Source organism: Mirounga angustirostris, unplaced genomic scaffold (assembly GCF_029215605.1).
Source record: "Mirounga angustirostris isolate CCGP_5_RB_7025 unplaced genomic scaffold, mMirAng1.0.hap1 SCAF_8, whole genome shotgun sequence".
NCBI lineage: Eukaryota > Metazoa > Chordata > Mammalia > Carnivora > Phocidae > Mirounga > Mirounga angustirostris.
The window spans coordinates 145873360-145890391 of record NW_026991716.1 but is presented as its reverse complement, the minus strand read 5'-3'; the positions used below and the strand labels follow the sequence as shown (position 1 = coordinate 145890391).

The following is a 17032-nucleotide window of genomic DNA, read 5'->3' as shown; positions in this document are numbered from 1 at the left end:
AAACAACACAACTTGTTTCATTATCTCATTTCATTTATTTATATGACATCTTGGGATGAAAGCTGTGTTAAGAAAGAGCTCTGAGCATAAGGACTCTAACGCACATTTCACATATTTAAATAGCTTTGGGGTAACAGTAGCAGACGGACACGGGAATTACCACTTTTTTTCCTAGAGTGTACATAGACTTACAGTTGCTAACTCCTGAACTCAGCAAACCCCTGATGTGAAGATGCTGGTGCAGAGCCCACTGGAAACCTGGCTGGACATCACTGGGTGCCTGAGGCTTTTCCGGTTGTAGAACTTTAACGACAGGTCCAAATGAAAAACAGGAGCAAAGAAGTGGGTCTTCATTTCTCGTTCCAATAGCAGAAAAACTCGTGGTACGGATCAGCATCACAACACAAAAGGAGAGTGGATAAGCCCAATCAGACCGTCTGTCCAGTGGCTGAGGTTCCTTTGTGTGCAGAACCAAGCATGTGACAAGGGCCGCGAGACCCAGTCCTGCATGAGTCACTGGGCTCCAAGTGCTGCTTGTTCTCAGATCCTGCACGTGTCCTTTACACATGGGTGATCCCGAGATATTCCCTGGAACAAAATGGTAACCCCAAACCGTTCCCACTCACCCATGCAGCACTCCCGAGCCAGTGAACACCGAGAACCACTGTGAACTTTCACTCGGGCCTGCGCGTCCCAGGCCTGGGTGGACTGCTCAGAAAATAACTTGCTGTAACTCCCATTTTCAACTCAAGCATGAGGGACTCCTGGGCAGCCGCTCGAAGACGCGCAAACCCTGTGCCAGGCTCTGCCTCCTCGGGAGCTGCTGCAGCCCAGGCTGACGCAGGTGTTCCTGGCTTCTCCGTTCTCTCTGCGCAGGTCTACACATTTACAGGCAGCAATCAGGGATGATCCCTGCGCTTGGAGTGGAATCGCAGCAACGCATCTAGGCAGGGGAAGGTGCTTTCCCGTACGCCCTCAGCCTTGCCTGGCTGCCTGGTTTCCAGAAGCCGATCCTGCTCCGGTGCCAATGTAAATGGCACAGTGGAGCGGAGTTCACACACAACACATCCAGTTCACCTCATTCACACATTTGTATCGAGCGCCGTGACTGGGTAAAATACTGTGTTATCTTATCCTATGTCTTGGTTGGAGAGAAGCAAGAGGTTTAGAGGTTTAGAGCTTTAGGCTGTGTCCACGCTTTAAAACCATTCTTCCTCTGGGGCGCCTGGGTGGCTCAGTTGGTTAAGCGACTGCCTTTGGCTCAGGTCATGATCCTGGAGTCCCGGGATTGAGTCCCGCATCGGGCTCCCTGCTCGGCAGGGAGTCTGCTTCTCCCTCTGACCCTCCTCCCTCTCATGCTCTCTGTCTCAAATAAATAAAAAATTACAAAAAAAAAAAACAAAAAAAACATTCTTCCTCTGACCGTGAGGGTCTGTCCTGTTCCAGCAGGCGGGCATCAGTTGGACCACCTGCAACACAAGTGACAGCATGAGCCTCCCTGCCTAGCGCATCCTGTAAGCCAGCCCACGGGGAGGAGGGCAGGCCTGGCCAGAGCGGCTGGGGTGTGCGTGCCCACGCACAGCTTCCTTGTGGGTCTGGGAGAGGAGACAGTGTTTCACGTATGTATATCCTGCCTAATTCTACAATGAGTTGAGGACACAGCCTTACTGAATGGAGAATGGTGGCCATCGCTGTTGACTTCCTAGTTGTTAGAACCAAAGCTCACAGTTGCAGCCAGAGGCACCCATACCCATCCTGACGCCACTACCGAGCGCTTACTATAACGTGCTGACTCCCGTGGCCCTGAGGGCCAGCATCCTCCACATTCTGGGGGTCATTCCTGCCTCGACAACTCTGGAAGTTGCCCACTGCCCTCCTTCTGAACGCCCCTCCCCAGGACGCAGGGCACTGTGTTACCGGCCGCTCCAGACCCCTCGAGTGGCTCTTGCATAGATTCCCCCTTTCTCACAGGTGGTAGGTGCTGGTGCCCAGGGTCTGTGCCTGGGTCCCTACAACGTGCTGACATACGCTGGCCCTGCCCGTTGCAGCTCCTGCTTGCACTCCTCTGATGACAAGCACCCACCGCTGCCGATGCCATTCAGCACGTGCTCACTGCGGCTTTGCCTGGTGCGAGACACCGCGAGTGCACGGATGCACCCTCTCACTGACTCGGGGGCAGTGACATCACCTCTCAGGTGCTCTGTCCCAGGCCACACGGCAGAAGCTGAGCCACAGCCAGCATGGCACCTCAACCATAATGTACCCAAAAGTTAAAGCTTCTCCACACTTGCTCTCCTCCCCTCCTATTTCCCACCCAAGTTAATGGCACTGAAATCTGAACTTGTGTACTGCTTCCACACCCCAGTTTCAAGTGGTCGCTCAGGGCTCCCCCAGAATTTCTTAACCATGTCATTCCCTCGGTGTCTCCAGGAAGAGCAGGAAGACTCTTCCCTGATCGGGAGAGCAAGGATCCCCAAGGATCCCATGGCTGAAAGTCCCACCCAGGGCAAAGGCTTCCAAAGGCCTTTTCAATACCTGACTCCTTAACACAATCTGCCCTCAAGAATTACCAGCCATGTAGGGAAAAAAAAATCTAAAATAAAAACAAGGACCAAAACAAACACAAGGACCAAAACAAACACATAGAGAAACTTGGAAGAAGAGTCTATGAAGGAAAGGAAAAAACAAAATAAAGCTACTAGTATAATTAATTTCCTGGGATGCAAAAGAAATGTTGCAATCACGAAACAACGAAGAGTATGCTATAAAAAAGAGATATCTTGACCTCTCAGAATTTAGAAACAGCAAAATTAAAGACCGGAAAGAACGGGAGACAAAGCTGATGAAATCTCCCACCATAAGATACTAGGAGAGAAAATGTAGGACAATTACAGGGCTGGAATATGGTGTCTAACTTCTGTGACAAATAACAGCAGAGAGAATGGAAGGAAGTATATCACAGAAGAAATCACTGGAGGAAAATTCCAGATCTGAAAGATAGGAACCAGCTTCGTGTCGCCATCCTCCAGGTGGCCAGGTGCGGTGGAAATAGGAAGGCTGCTGGTGTGAGCTGGCTTGGGTGGCGCTCCCCACCGCCCTCTGAGTGGGGGCTCTCACTGAGGCCAGGTGCACAGAGGCTGGACTATGGGGACAGCCGCTCCTGAGGCCATTCCCAGGACCCGCCTCACTGACTTCCTCAGGGATGCAGCCAGCCTGTCTGCAGAGGCTGTCCAGCAAGGAGCTATTTATTTGCCAATGGACACTGGGGTTGTTCCCATCTGCTGAGTGCTGTGGATAATGATGTTATGAACATTGGTGTACAAATATCTGAATCCCTGCTTTTAATTCTTTGGGGTATATACCTAGGAGTGGAATAGCTGTGTCTTCCTGGTCGGTGTGAAGTGGCACCTTGTAGTTTTGACTTGCACTTCCCCGATGACTAATGATGTGTAGCATCTTTTCATGTGCTTCCTGGCCATATGCATATCTTTATAGAAAAACCTATTCAAGCCATGTTATCTTTTTGCTGTCAAGTTGTGGGGGTTATTATTAATAACCCTGTCTTTTCACTTTCTTGATATTATCCTTTAATGTACCAAAATTCTTAATTTTGACGAAGTCTAATTTATCTATTTTTTCTTCTATTTCCTATGCTTTTGGTGTCATATCCATGAGCACTTTGCCAAATCCAATGCCATAAAGATTTTCTCAATACTTTAAAGAGTTTTATAGTTGCAGCCCTTGAGTCTAGGTCTTCAACCCATTTTCAGTCAATTTTGGTATATGGTGTTAAGTAAAGGTCCAATTTCATTCTTTTGCATGGGATATCCAGTCTCCCCCCACCCAACCTTAAATAGGAATAAATTTTACCAAGATGCTCTTATGAATGGGACTGCTTTCTTAATTTCCTTTTCTGACTGCTCATTGCTGGTGTATAGAACACAGATGATTTTTGTCTGTTGACCTTAAATTCTGAAGCTCTGCTGAATTTATTAGCTCTAGTAGCTTTCCTGTGGAGTGTTTGAGATTTTCTACATACAGGATCATGACATGTATGGCTAGAGACAGCTTTACATTTTCCTTTTCAATCTGGTGCCTTTTACTTCTTATTCTTATCTAATCGCTCTAGCTAGAATGCCAGTACAATGTTGAATAGTAGTGGTGAAACTGGGCATCTTTTCCTGATCTTAGGGGGAAAGCTTCTCATCTCTCACCATTGAGTATGATATTAGCTATGGGTTTTTCATAAATACCCTTTATCATGTTGAGGAATTTTACCTCTATCCCTCGTCTTCTGAGAGTTTTTATTATGAAAGAATGTTGGATTTTGTCAAATGTCTTTACTGAATCAATTGAGATGGTCATGTGACTGCCCCTTTCGTTCTAATAATGTTGAACCACACTTTCATTCCTGGAATAGATCCCCCTTGGATCCTATGAATAATCCTTTTAATATTATATCAGATTCAATTTTTTAATATTTTGTTGAAGATTTTTGCATCTACACTCACAAGACACTGGTTTGTAATTTTCTTGTGATATTCTTATCTGGCTTTGGTATCAGGGAAATTCTGGCCTCACTGAATGAATTAAGAAGTATTTGGTTTAATTATTATTATTATTATTTTTAATTTGAGGAGGACTGGTGTCAATTCTTCTTTAAATATTTGGTAGAATCCACAGAGAAGCAATCTGGTCCAAGACTTTTCTTGCTGGAGGTTTCTGATTACTGGTTCAGTCTCATTACCTGCTATAAGTCTACTGAGACTTTCTATCTTTTCTTGAGTCAGTTTAGGTTATTAATACATTTTAGGAATTTGCCCATTTCTTCTAGACTGACATACAATTTTTCATAGTATGCTCTTATAATCCTTTTTATCTCTGTCAAGTCAGTTGCAATGTCCTCACTTATATTTTTGAATTTATCTCTATCTTCTCTTTTTGTCTAGCCAAAGGTTTCTCAATTTTCCTACCTTTTCAAAGAACCAACTCCAGATTTCATTGATTTTCCCTATTGTTTTTCTATCCCTGTCTTGTTCTTGATCTTAGCAGAAAAGCTGTTTTTCACCACTGAGTATGATATTTTAGCAGTGGATTTGTCACATATGGCCTTTATTATGTTAATGTTTCCTAAACACTCACTTTGTTGAGTTTTTATCATGAACAGATGTTGAATGTTGTCAAATGCTTTTTTCTGCATCTAGTGAGATGATCCTATGATTTTTGTTTTTTGTTTGTTAATGTGGTACACTGTATTTACTGATTTGTGGATATTGAACCATCCTTTCATTCCCGAAATAAATCCCACTTGATTGTGGTTAATGATCCTTTTAATGTATTGTTGAATTCAGTTTGCTAAGATCTTGTTGAGAATTTTTGCAGCTATGTTCATCAGGAATACTGGCCTATAGTTTTTTTTGTAACATCTTTGTCTGGTTTTGTTATAAGGGTAATGCTGGATGCATAAAATGTGCTGAAAGCTCTCTTTCCTATTCTATTTTTTGGAATAGCTTGAGAAGAACAGGTATTAACTCTTCTTTAAATGACTGGTAGAATTCATCTGTGAATTCACCTGGTCCTGCACTTTTGTTTAATGGGAGTTTTTCGGATTACCAATTCAATTTTGTTACTAGTAATTGGTCTGTTCAGATTTTCTTTCTTACTGATTCAATGTGGAAGATTTATGTTTCTAGGAATGTAACCATTTCTTCTAAGTTGTCCGATTTGTTGGCATACAATTTTTTATAGTATTCCCTTATAATCCTTTGTACTTTCATGGTGTCAGTCATTACTTCTATTTCATTTCTGGGTTTATTTGGGTCCTCTCTTTTTCTTGATAATTCTGGCCAAAGGTTATCTCTTCAAAGAACCAGCTCTCAGTTCCATTGATCTTTTCTGTTTTGTTGTTTTTTTTGGTCTCTATTTCATTCATTTCCACTCTGATCTTTATTACTTACCTTCTACTAAGCTTGGGCTTTGTTCTTCCTTTTCTAGTTCCTTTAGGTGTTAGGTTAAATTGATTTTCCATGTTTCTTGAGGTGGGCCTGTATTGCTATAAATTCCCCTCTTAGAATTGCTTTTGCCACATCCCAAAGACACTGGACCATTATGTTTTCATTTTCATTTGTCTCCATGTATTTTTTTCCTTTTTAATTTTTTTGTTGACCCACTGGTTGTTCAGTAGCCTGTTGTTTAACCTCCACATGTTTGTGTTTTTTTCCAGTTTTTTTTTCTTGTAATTGATATCTAGTTTCACACCATTGTGGTTGGAAAGGATGCTTGACATGATTTTTATTTATTTGTTTGTTTGTTTATTTATTTATTTATTTTAAAAGATTTTATCTATTTATTCATGAGAGACGGAGAGAGAGAGAGGCAGAAGCAGAGGGAGAAGCAGGCTCCCCACGGAGCAGGGAGCCTGATGCGGCACTCAATCCCAGGACCCTGGGATCATGACCTGAGCCGAAGGCAGACGCCCAACCGACTGAGCCACTCAGGCATCCCTTGACATGATTTTTAATCTTTCAAAATTTATTGAGACTTGTCTTATGGCCTAACATGTGATCTATCCTGGAGAATGTTCCATGTGCACTGAAAAGAATGTGTATTTTGCTGTTTTTGGATGAAATGTTCTGTATTTATCTGTCCATCTGGTCTAATGTATCATTCAAAGAAATGTTTCCTTACTGATTTTCTGCCCGGATGATCTATCCATGATGTAAGTGGGGTGTTAAAGCCCCCTACATTATTGAATTACTGTCAATTTCTCTCTTCATGTGTGAGTATTTGCTTTATGTATTTAGGTGCTCCAATGTTGGCTGTATACACGTTTTCAACTGTTACATCCTCTTTTTTCATTTCATCTTGAAAGTCTCCATTCAGCACTTCTTGCATGGCAGGTCTTGTGGTAATGACCTCCTTCACCTTAGCTTACATTTATCAGGGAATGTCCTAATTTCCCCATCTTTTTTTCATCCATATGTTTTTATTTTTATTCAACTATAAGCAAACAGCAAAATTAACACAACATTCCACAACTCCAGATTGGCTTTTCTTACACAGATGAAGAATGACCAGTTTAGCAGGCACAGACTTGGGATTTCTGACAACCTCTCACTCAGCCCTGCAGCTCATCTAGATGGCCATGCCTTAACCACAAAGTGACTCCCTATTGCTTTTTCCAGTACTGCTCTTTAAAGGAGCCAGAGCATGTGTCATGTTGGGGGGTAGTGGACATGCCAGCCTCTCTCTATGGTGAGGCTCAAAGGCCTGGACCACTTGCTGAGGTCCACCAGCATCATGGGGCCGAGTGGGGCAGACAGCAGGGAAGTCACAGGAGCAAGGTACAGGCCTGTAGCACTGACTCTGAGTGATCCGTAAACTGTCTCCCTCAGTTTTGAAGAACAGTTGGGCCAGATATTGAATTTTTGGTGGACAGTTTTTTCCTTTCAGCACTTTTGAGTATATCAACCCACTGCCTTCTGGCCTCTGAGATTTTGGATGAGAAACTGGTGAGAAGCTTATTGAGGATCTCTTGTATGAGTTACTTCTCTCTTGCTGCTTCCAAGATTCTCTCTTTGTCTCTGGCCCTTACCAGTTTGATGATGATGCATTTTGGTGTGGGCTGAGTTTATTCTAATTAGTTTGCTGAGCTTCCTGGATTTGTAGGTTCATGCCTTTCATCAATTTGGCAAGTTTTCAGCCATTATTCCTTCAAATATTCTTTTTTTACCTCTTTCTTCTCATTCTGGGACTCCCACAGTGCATATGCTGGTTTGCTTGCTGGTACCACACAAGTCCCTAAAACTCTGTTCACTTTTCTTTATTCATCGTTCTTTTTCTCAGGCTTAATAACTTCAATTGCCCCATCTTCAAGTTCACAGATTCTTTCTCTGCCTACTCAAACCTGCTTTTGAACTCCTCTAGAGAAGATTTCATTTCAGTCATTATACTTTTCAGCTTCAGATACCTTCTTGGTTCTTTCTGTAATCTTTATTTCTTTATATCTCTTGATATTCTCAGTTTGTTCCTTTTTTTCCTTTGTCCGTGTCTTCTTTTAGTTCTTTGAGGATCTTTAAGTCTTGTCTATTAAATATGACATCTAGGCTTCTTCAGGGACAGTTTTTGTCCACTTATTTTGTCCTTCTGAGTGGGCCATGCTTACATATTTCTTTGTATGCCTTGTGATTTTTTGTTGTTGTTGTTGCAAACTGGACATCATAAAAATTGAATCGTACTGTTGTACCTCTGGAAATCAGATTCTCCCCATCTCCTAGTGTTTGCTGTTTGTTGTCGTGTGTCTGCTGGAGATCAGCCTGAGGGGAAAGCCTAAGGTCTTCTCACACCTTTCCTGAGCCTCCATTTTTCCCTGGCCACGCATTGGCTTTTTAAATTCCCCTGCACGTACAGTTGTGTTTGAATGTCCTGATTCTTAAGTGTCTGGCTCCCACAAAAGCAAGAAGTTGGGGGGGGTGGGTACCCAACTCACATGCGTTGCCCCATTCAATACTATGAAAGCCACTTCAGCCAGTGGAGGTTGAAACAATGGTGGCCAGCCTCTATGCTTGACTCTCAGCAATCAAAAACAGCAACCACTACACAAGAGCCTGATATTTGGACAAGGTCCTCATTGTTCACCCTGGCTCCAGCAAGGTACCCCAGGAATGTGTGCATGGCTGTCTGCCATGGGGCTGGAGGATGGGCAGCCAAAAATAATGGGAATTAACCACAGCTTACCAGTCAAGCTATCTTCTGGAAGCTGCAAGTCTTCCGGCTCCATACAGTTCCAAAATAGCTCCTTTAAACAGTTTCTGGCAGTAGAATTGTTGTCTAGATGGAGAGACAGATTCCTGGTGCTTTCTATACCCTGTATTCCCTGACATAACTGCCCTCCCATTATTTTTTTGAATATAGTACTGTTATTATGCTTTCTGAAAGTGATTTTGATTTCCTCAATATTTAGAATAATGGATTAATTTCCAAGTGGAAAGATTTTTGCTTATTTTTCTGTTGTTGATTTCTAGTTATTTTCTTGTGTAAATACAGCATGTATGATTTCTACTTTTCACTAAATTGGTTGAGATTTACTTTGGAGCCTAGCACACGGTTAGATTTTTGAACTGTCCATTTGTGTAAGATAACATAAACAAAAGGGCATATACCGTTCTGTATATTTCCATCAGAATAAGTTTGTTAAAGGATTGTTCAAATGTATGTCACTACTTCTGGTCCATTTGATCGGTTCATTTCTGACAGATATGTGTTAATTAATACTCCCTCCTAAGTTTTGCTTATTATTTTGATTTATGACACCAGGTGCATAAAGGATATGATAGATGTTCACGTATCTAACATCTATTCATCCATCCATCCACCTACTTAATCCATCCAACCATCAATCACCACCTTCTTCCAGCACATATCCCTACATTTTACACACACATAAACTTAATATTTTTCTAAAAACATCAAGATTTATTACAACTCTATCCCCTCTCTAAAGCAAGATAAGAAATTTAGTTTGTCTTTACTTTTCTTTTTATCTTATTCCCCAGAAACACTCATCACTTTCCTTGTGATGGTCTGGGATTTTAGTCAATTGTTTCCACATTTTTGTTTTCTTACAGTTAATAACTGTTTAGCAATAATGATATTTTATTAATTTCTTTGTTCAACACTGCTTCTTACAGCTCATGTATTCATGTTAGGTGAAGTGCTCACTTTGCTAGACCATACCCATTTTCTTTTGTAAAGGATCTGTGAGTCAACATTTTCTGATTCCTGAAAATGTGTTCATTTTTCGTCTTATGCTAGAATGCTAATTTGGCTGACTATGGGTTTCTGGACTCAAAATTATTTTTCTATAAAGGAAAGCAAAGAAATGACGTGATTTCTGGAGAGGGTTCTGTGAGGTGGGAGAACGTACCTGATGCTCAACAGTAAGGGGGGCTGTGCTCTGCAGCAGTGACACTGAGCAGATGATGGAGAAAGAGCGGAGTACAGCTGCGCCTGGCCCAGACTAAAAGCATGGTCAGTCTGTCCATATGAGTAGGTGAAAAAATAGATATTACCTCTGTTATTATGGATTTGTCCAATTCTCTTGGTATTTGGTTATGAATCTAGATGGTGCATACACACTTGGGAGAGAACAAATGTGGCTAAAGGAATGTACAGAAAGCAAAGCTGTCAGCTGTTGACTATGGATAAGGAGGAAGTGTTGGAAGGCTAGGGATGGAGGGGGTGTGCAGCATCTGGACAGCAGCAAAGAATGGAGGACGACCGCTGGGCAGGACCAAGAGTTCGCTGAGGTCAGGGAGCATGAATTTAAGCTGGGACTAGTAAGCATGACTGTGGGTCTTTCTCTAGCCATATCCCAAATGCAGAGGATTGGATTTAACCTGGGTTTGTGGTTTTACCACATAAACACAGTAAAATGAGAAAGGCAAAGCACTCAAGAGTATAAACAAGGAAGTCACTTTGATTACTGACCATAGAAGATAAAGTTACGGGAGGACAAGTAAGAAGGGGTGTGTAAGAAGTGTGAGGCCCAATGAAGGGCAGTTGGACCAATGGACTGGGCGGTTCTGATCTGACCAAAGAATCACCTGGATCTGTACACAGCGAGCTGTGTGGTTGGAGTGTGTTTGAAACTGAAGTTATGGAGTGGTTGAGCTACTGGGAATGATAAGGTGAAGGTGGAAGACCACATTGCTGAAACGGCAGGTCAAGGAATTGTTACCAGGGAAGGACTACCTACAGGCTATTGGAATCACCAAAAATTATTACAAGACACGTGGTGGGAAGAGTGCCAGGGAGCCAGGAGCCAAAATCTTGAAGAATCTGAAGGACAATGGCAGCGTAGGTGGTAGGGTTGGATGACAGGAGATTTAAAGTCTGTAGTTTTAGTACTTTCCAAAAAATGGCCACAGCAATACATTTAGTCTCCTATGCTCTTGTGGAGGTCCCCCCTTCCCCTGTCAAGAGGAAAGTATACTTCATGTTCACCTGAATTTGGACAGGCCCTTTTGGCTGCCTTGATGAACAGAATAGGGCAGCAGAGCTGATGAATGACTTGTGAGGCTAGGTTACAAACAATGACATGGCCTCAGCCTGGGTGTTTAGCTCTTGGGTATCCAGCTACCATGCTGGGAAGAAGCCCAAGCTAGTCTCTGTGGACTAATGGAGAGGCTCATGTGGAGAGAAACTGAGGCCCCTGGCCAAGAGGTAGCATAAGCCAGAAATGTGAATGAATAGGACTTTGTATGACTTCAGGTCTCCCAGGTGGGGCCCAGACACAATGGAGCAGAGACAAGCTGTGTCTGCTCTGACTGAGAGTCTGTGAGCATACTAGATGTTTGTTTTACACCACCAAGGCTTGGGATAGTTCATTAGGTAGTTCTACTTACTACTAGAACAGTCTGGAAGCAGAAATGAGGAACACAAAGGTACAGGAGCAACAGCTAAATTATGGGACTGCCAGGTTTGCCAGAGCAAGGTAAAGGGACAGCCAGAGAAGAGGCTACTGAAGGCAGAGGGGGCTTCACTGTCCATATATATGGAGCTTCAGAAGTCACAGTGAGAGGGGTGATGGAGGCATGGACTATGGTGGCAGCAGTGGACATATTAAGAAGAGTGTGAATTCCAGATATGATTTGGTCTTTTGTGGTTCCATATATCGCTGTTCGCAACAGACTGTTTGTCAGGACTTGGGGAAATGGAAACATCAAGGATGATGCCTAGGTTTCTATGTGAATAATGAATTCCAAAATGAGGAAGCCAGGAAGAGGAAATATCTGCCATATAGATGAACATCAAAGATTTAATACCCATAATATGAAAAAAGGCCAAATCAATATAAAAAATCACCCAAGAAAAATTTAGCCAAGCATATAAATAAGTAGTTCACAAAGAGAATTACAAATGGCCAATAAGTATATGAAAGAAATAAGCTCCACTAATACTCAGAGAAATGCAAACTAAATTAAACTAAGTGTTGTTCTTTTTTGACCACAGATGGTAAAAATTAAAAGGACCGAAAATCTGCATACAATGAGCAGTGGAGGGGTCAGCACTCTGGTGCGCAGTGGGAACTGACTGGTGAGAGGAGCAGGGGAGATGGTGACCCCATGTTAGAAGGTAACATGACAACCCCCAGCAACTCCACAGCTCTCAGTCTGCACAAGCAGGCAGTTCCAATCCTATACACCATATATGGAGTCAACAGGACTTCTGGCCAAGAGAATGTTGAATAAAGAAAAATTTTCTGTCTTTGGGTCCCTCTCAAATAATTTTTTTTTCCCAATTCAAATAATTGTCTTTCTTAACAAGACAGAAATGCAGGAAATGACCAGTCTCTTGTAATTTCATCCCCACCCCAAAGACAACCACTGTTAGTCAGTCTGATGCTTATGCATCTGTTTTATACACGTCTCAATTCCAGACTCCTCTCTTTTTCTTTCTTTAAAGATTTTATTTATTTTGAGAGAGCAAGAGAGAGAGAGCGCACAAACGGGGGGGGAGGGGCAGATGGAGAGGGAGAAGTGGACTCCCCGCCGAGCAGGGAGCCCGATGTGGGGCTCAATCCCAGGACCCTGGGATCACGACCTGAGTTGAAGGCAGACACTTAATTGACTGAGCCACCCAGGCACCCTCTTTATGTTTTTGGTTTTTTTTTCACCAGTTTTATTGAGATATGACTGACAAATAAAGACCTGAATATATTTAAGGTGTAGAGCACGGTGTTTTGATATAACTATACCTTGTGTAATGATTACCACCATTAATCTAACATTTCTATCACTTAACATAATTACTATCTGTGTGTGTGTGTAGTGAGAACACTCAAGACCCACTCTCTTACCAAATTCCAAGTATACATTATTTTTAGCATAGTTATCATGCTGTACATTAGATATCTAGAATTTATTCACCTTATAACTGAACGTTTGTACACTTTGACCAACACTTCCCCATTTCCTCAACCTTGGAGCCCCTGGCAGCTACTGTCCTACTGTTTCTCTAAAGTTCGACTTTTTCAGATTCCACATATAAGTGATATCATTAAATATTTGTCTTTCTGGGTCTGGCTTGATTCACTTAGTGTAGCGTCCTCTAAGATCATCCACACTGTCACAAATGGCAGGATTTCCTTCTTTTTTATGGCTGGATATTATCTGTGTATATGTACCACAATTTCTTTATCTGTTCATCTGTTGACGACACTTAGGTTGTTTCCACACTGGCTACTGTGAATAATGCTGCAATGAACATTAGAGTGCAGATATTTCTTCGAGATACTGATTTCCTTCTCATTAGGTATACACATCCAGAGTAGGACTGCTGGACCATATGGTAGTTCCATTTTTAATTCTTGAGAAACTGCCATAGTGTTTTCCACAGTGGCTGCACCAATTTGTATTCCATCAATGGTGCACAAGAGGTCCTTTTTCTCCACATCCTCATCAATGCTTCTTGTCTCTTGTCTTTTTGATGATGGTCATTCTAACATGTATGGGGTAATGTATCACTGTGGTTTTGATTTGCATTTCCCTGATTAGTGATATTGAGCACCCTTTCATGTACCTGTTTGCCATCTGTAAGCCTTCTTTGGAGAAACGTCTATTCAAGTTCCTTTGCTCCTTTTTCAATTGGGTTATTTGGTTTTTTGTTTGTTTCTTTTTTTACTATTGAGTTATAATAGTTCCTTTTATATTTTAGATATTAACCTCTTATCAGATAGATATATGGTTTGAAAATATTTTCTCCCATTCTATAGGTTGCCTCTTCATTTTGTTCACTGTTTCCTTTGCTACGCAGAAGCTTCTTCCTTTGATGTAGTCCCACTTGCATATTTTTGCTTTTGCTGCCTGCGCTTTTGGTGTCACATCCAAAACATCACTTCCAAGACTGATGTCAAGGAGGTTATTCCCTGTATTTTCTTATGGGAGTTTTACGGTTTTGGGTCTTATGTTAAAGTCTTTAATCCATTTTTGTGTAAGTTTAGGGTCCAATTTCATTCTTATGCGTGTGGATATTCAGTTTTCCCAACATCATTTATTGAAGAGACCGTTCCTTTCTCCATTGTGTATTCTTGGAGCCCCTGTTGAAAATTAGTTGACCACACATGAGGTTTTATTTCTGGGCTCTCTATTCTGTTCCATTGATCTATGAGTCTATTTTTGTGCAAGTACCACATTATTTTGATTACTTTAGCCTTGGAATACAGTTTGAAGTCAAGAAATGTGGCAACTTTAGCTTTGTTGTTCTTTCTCAAGATTGCTTTGGGGTTTGGGGGTATTTTGTGGTTCTATACAAACTTTAGGATTGTTTGTCCCATTTCTGTGAAAAACGCCATTAAAATTTTGATAGGGATTGTACTGAGCCTGTGGATTGCTTTGGGTAGTATGGATATTTTAACAATATTCTTCCAATCTCTGAACATTTTACAATATATCTTTCCATTTATTTATGCCTTCAGTTTCTTTCATCAGTGTTTCATAGTTTTCATTATACAGATCTTTCACCTCCTTGGTTAAATTTATTTCCAAATATTTAATTCTTTTTAATGCTACTATAATTAGAATTATTTTCTTAATTACTTTTTTGGATAGTCTGTTGTTAGTGTATAGAAATGCAACTGATTTTTTTTTTTAATTTGAGCTTGTATCCTGCAACTTTACTGAATTCATTTAATAGTCCTAAAAGTTTTTTGATGGTGTCTTTAGGATTTTCTACATATGAGATCATGTCATCAAACAGATCTTACTTCCTCCTTTTCAATTTGGATGCCTTTTATTTCTTTTTCTTGCCCAACTGCTATGGCTAGAATTTCCAGTACTATGCTGCACAGAAGTAGTGAGAGTGGGCATCTTGCTCTTGTTCCTGATCTTAGAGAAAGAGCTGTCAATATTTCACCATTGTATATGATGCTAGCTATGGGTTGGTCATACGTGGCATTTGTTGAGATACACTCCTTTTATACTTACTTTGTTGACAGCTTTTATAATGAAAGGATGATAAAGTTTGTAAACATATAAAGAAAATATTAACACAACTGAAGGGAGAAGTAGATAGCAATATAATAATAGCAGGAGAATCTAATACCCCACTTTCAACAATGGGTGTATCATCCAAACAACAAAGCAATAAAGACACACTGGACTTGAACTGCACTTTAAACCAGATGGACCTGACAGACATCTATAATAACAGAGGAATACACACTCTTCTCAAGCACACAAGAATATTCCCCAGGATAGATCGTACATCAGGTTATAAAACAAGTCTTAAAAATTTAACAAGATTGAGGGGTGCCTGGGTGGCTCAGGTGGTTAAGGATCCAGCTCTTGATTTCGACTCAGGTCATGATCTGAGGGTCGTGAGATTGAGCCCCTCACTGGGCTCCATGCTGGGTGTGGAGCCTGCTTAAGATTCTCTCCCCCCCTCTCTGTCCCTCACCCCCCTAACTTAACAAGATTGAAATTATTTCAAGTACAGTTTCTGATCCCAATGGTGTGAAACTTGAAACCCATAAGAACAAGAAAAGTGGAAAATTCACAAATCTGTAGAAATTAAACAACACATTTGTGAACAACCAAGAGGTCAAGGAAGAAATCAAAAGGTATCTTGATACAAACAAAAATAGAATACAACGTACAAAACCTAATGGGATGCAAAAATAATAGGATGCAACCAAAGCAGTTCTAAGAGGAATGTTTATAGCAATAAATGCCTGCATTAGAAGAAAGAAACATCTCAAATAAACAACCTAACTTTACAGCTCAAGGAACTAGAAAAAGAACATACTAAGCCCAAAGATAGCAGAAAGGAAATAACAAAGATTAAAAAAATAATAAATGAGACAAGAAAGACAATAAAGAAAGATAAATGAAACTAAATTGGTTTTTTGAAAAGATACACAAAATTGACAAACCTTTAGCTAGACTACCCAAGAGAAAAAGACGGATGGCTCAAATCAAATTACAAAGAAAGAAAGAAATTAAAACTGATACTAGAGAACTGACCGCTATACACACTTACACGCCAACAACTGGATGACCTAGAAGAAATGGATAAATTCCTGGAGACATACAACCTACCAAGACTGAATCACGATGAGACACATAATCTGAACAGACCAATCAGTGAGAAAGGAGACTGAATCAGTAATTAAAAACCTCCCAACAAATGAAAGTCCAGGACCAGATGGTTTCGCTGGTGAATTCTACCAAACATTTTAAGAAGAATTAATGCCAATCCTTCTCAAACTCTTCCCCAAAAACTGAAGGAGAAGGAACACTTCCAAACTCATTTTATGAGGCCAGCAATCCCTCAACATATCAAAACCAGACAAGGACACTATAAGAAAACTACGGGCCAATAGCCCTGATGAACAATGATGCAAAAATCCTTGACAAAATACTAGCAAACCAAATTCAACAGAACATTAAAACATCATACACCATGATTAGTAGTATTTACCTCCTGGAAGCAAGGATGGTTCAACATATGCAGATCAATCAACATGACACAACAAATTAACAGAATGAAGGATAAAAAAATCCTATGACCATCTCAGTCGATGCAGAAATAGCATTTGACAAAATTCAACACCCTTTTTCTTCCCAAAGATCCCAATATATTAGATCATGAAATGTCTTCCAAATAATCAAAGAAATACGAAATATTTAATTATGAGTGATAAATGTATTTTTATTTTCATTTTTAAATTGATACATGGACATTTCATCAGAAGACTAGGCTGCAGAGGTAACTACCTTACACAACAAGATTACAGAAACTTACTGCATTGGCTTTTCAAACATAAGAGAGACTGTACAAACTCAATGACTTACTTAAGCTTGCTAACGACTACAAATATTTTACTGACAAGCTGGAGTTCAGATGGGGGAAAACAATTTTCATGGAGGTCTACTCTTTTCGTCTAAGGGATGAGAAATTTATTTCAAAGTTATAAAAATAAGCAGCAAAGAAATGAAACTTCTAGAAGCAACACTGGTTTCAAATGAGCAGA

At 40.8% G+C, this 17032-nt stretch overlaps 1 protein-coding gene across 9 annotated transcripts in view; it reads right to left on the bottom strand.

Annotated features, from left to right (window-relative positions):
* The window catches only part of FAM120B (family with sequence similarity 120 member B), a 122114-nt gene that overhangs the window by 25778 nt on the left and 79304 nt on the right, over nucleotides 1–17032 (bottom strand). For 2 of the 9 annotated variants that reach the window (XR_008505445.2, XM_045865925.3), the window contains one exon: nucleotides 2–1469. The exons of 6 other annotated variants lie outside the window; for them this stretch is intronic. Coding sequence is in view for 2 of the 3 variants with exons in the window: in XM_045865925.3 (XP_045721881.1) it covers nucleotides 1457–1469 (13 nt within the window). In the remaining variant the exon portion in view is untranslated. Of the gene's footprint in view, nucleotide 1; nucleotides 1470–5511; nucleotides 14099–17032 lie in introns of those variants that run through there. One more of the 9 variants, XM_064598378.1, reaches the window with a different exon arrangement.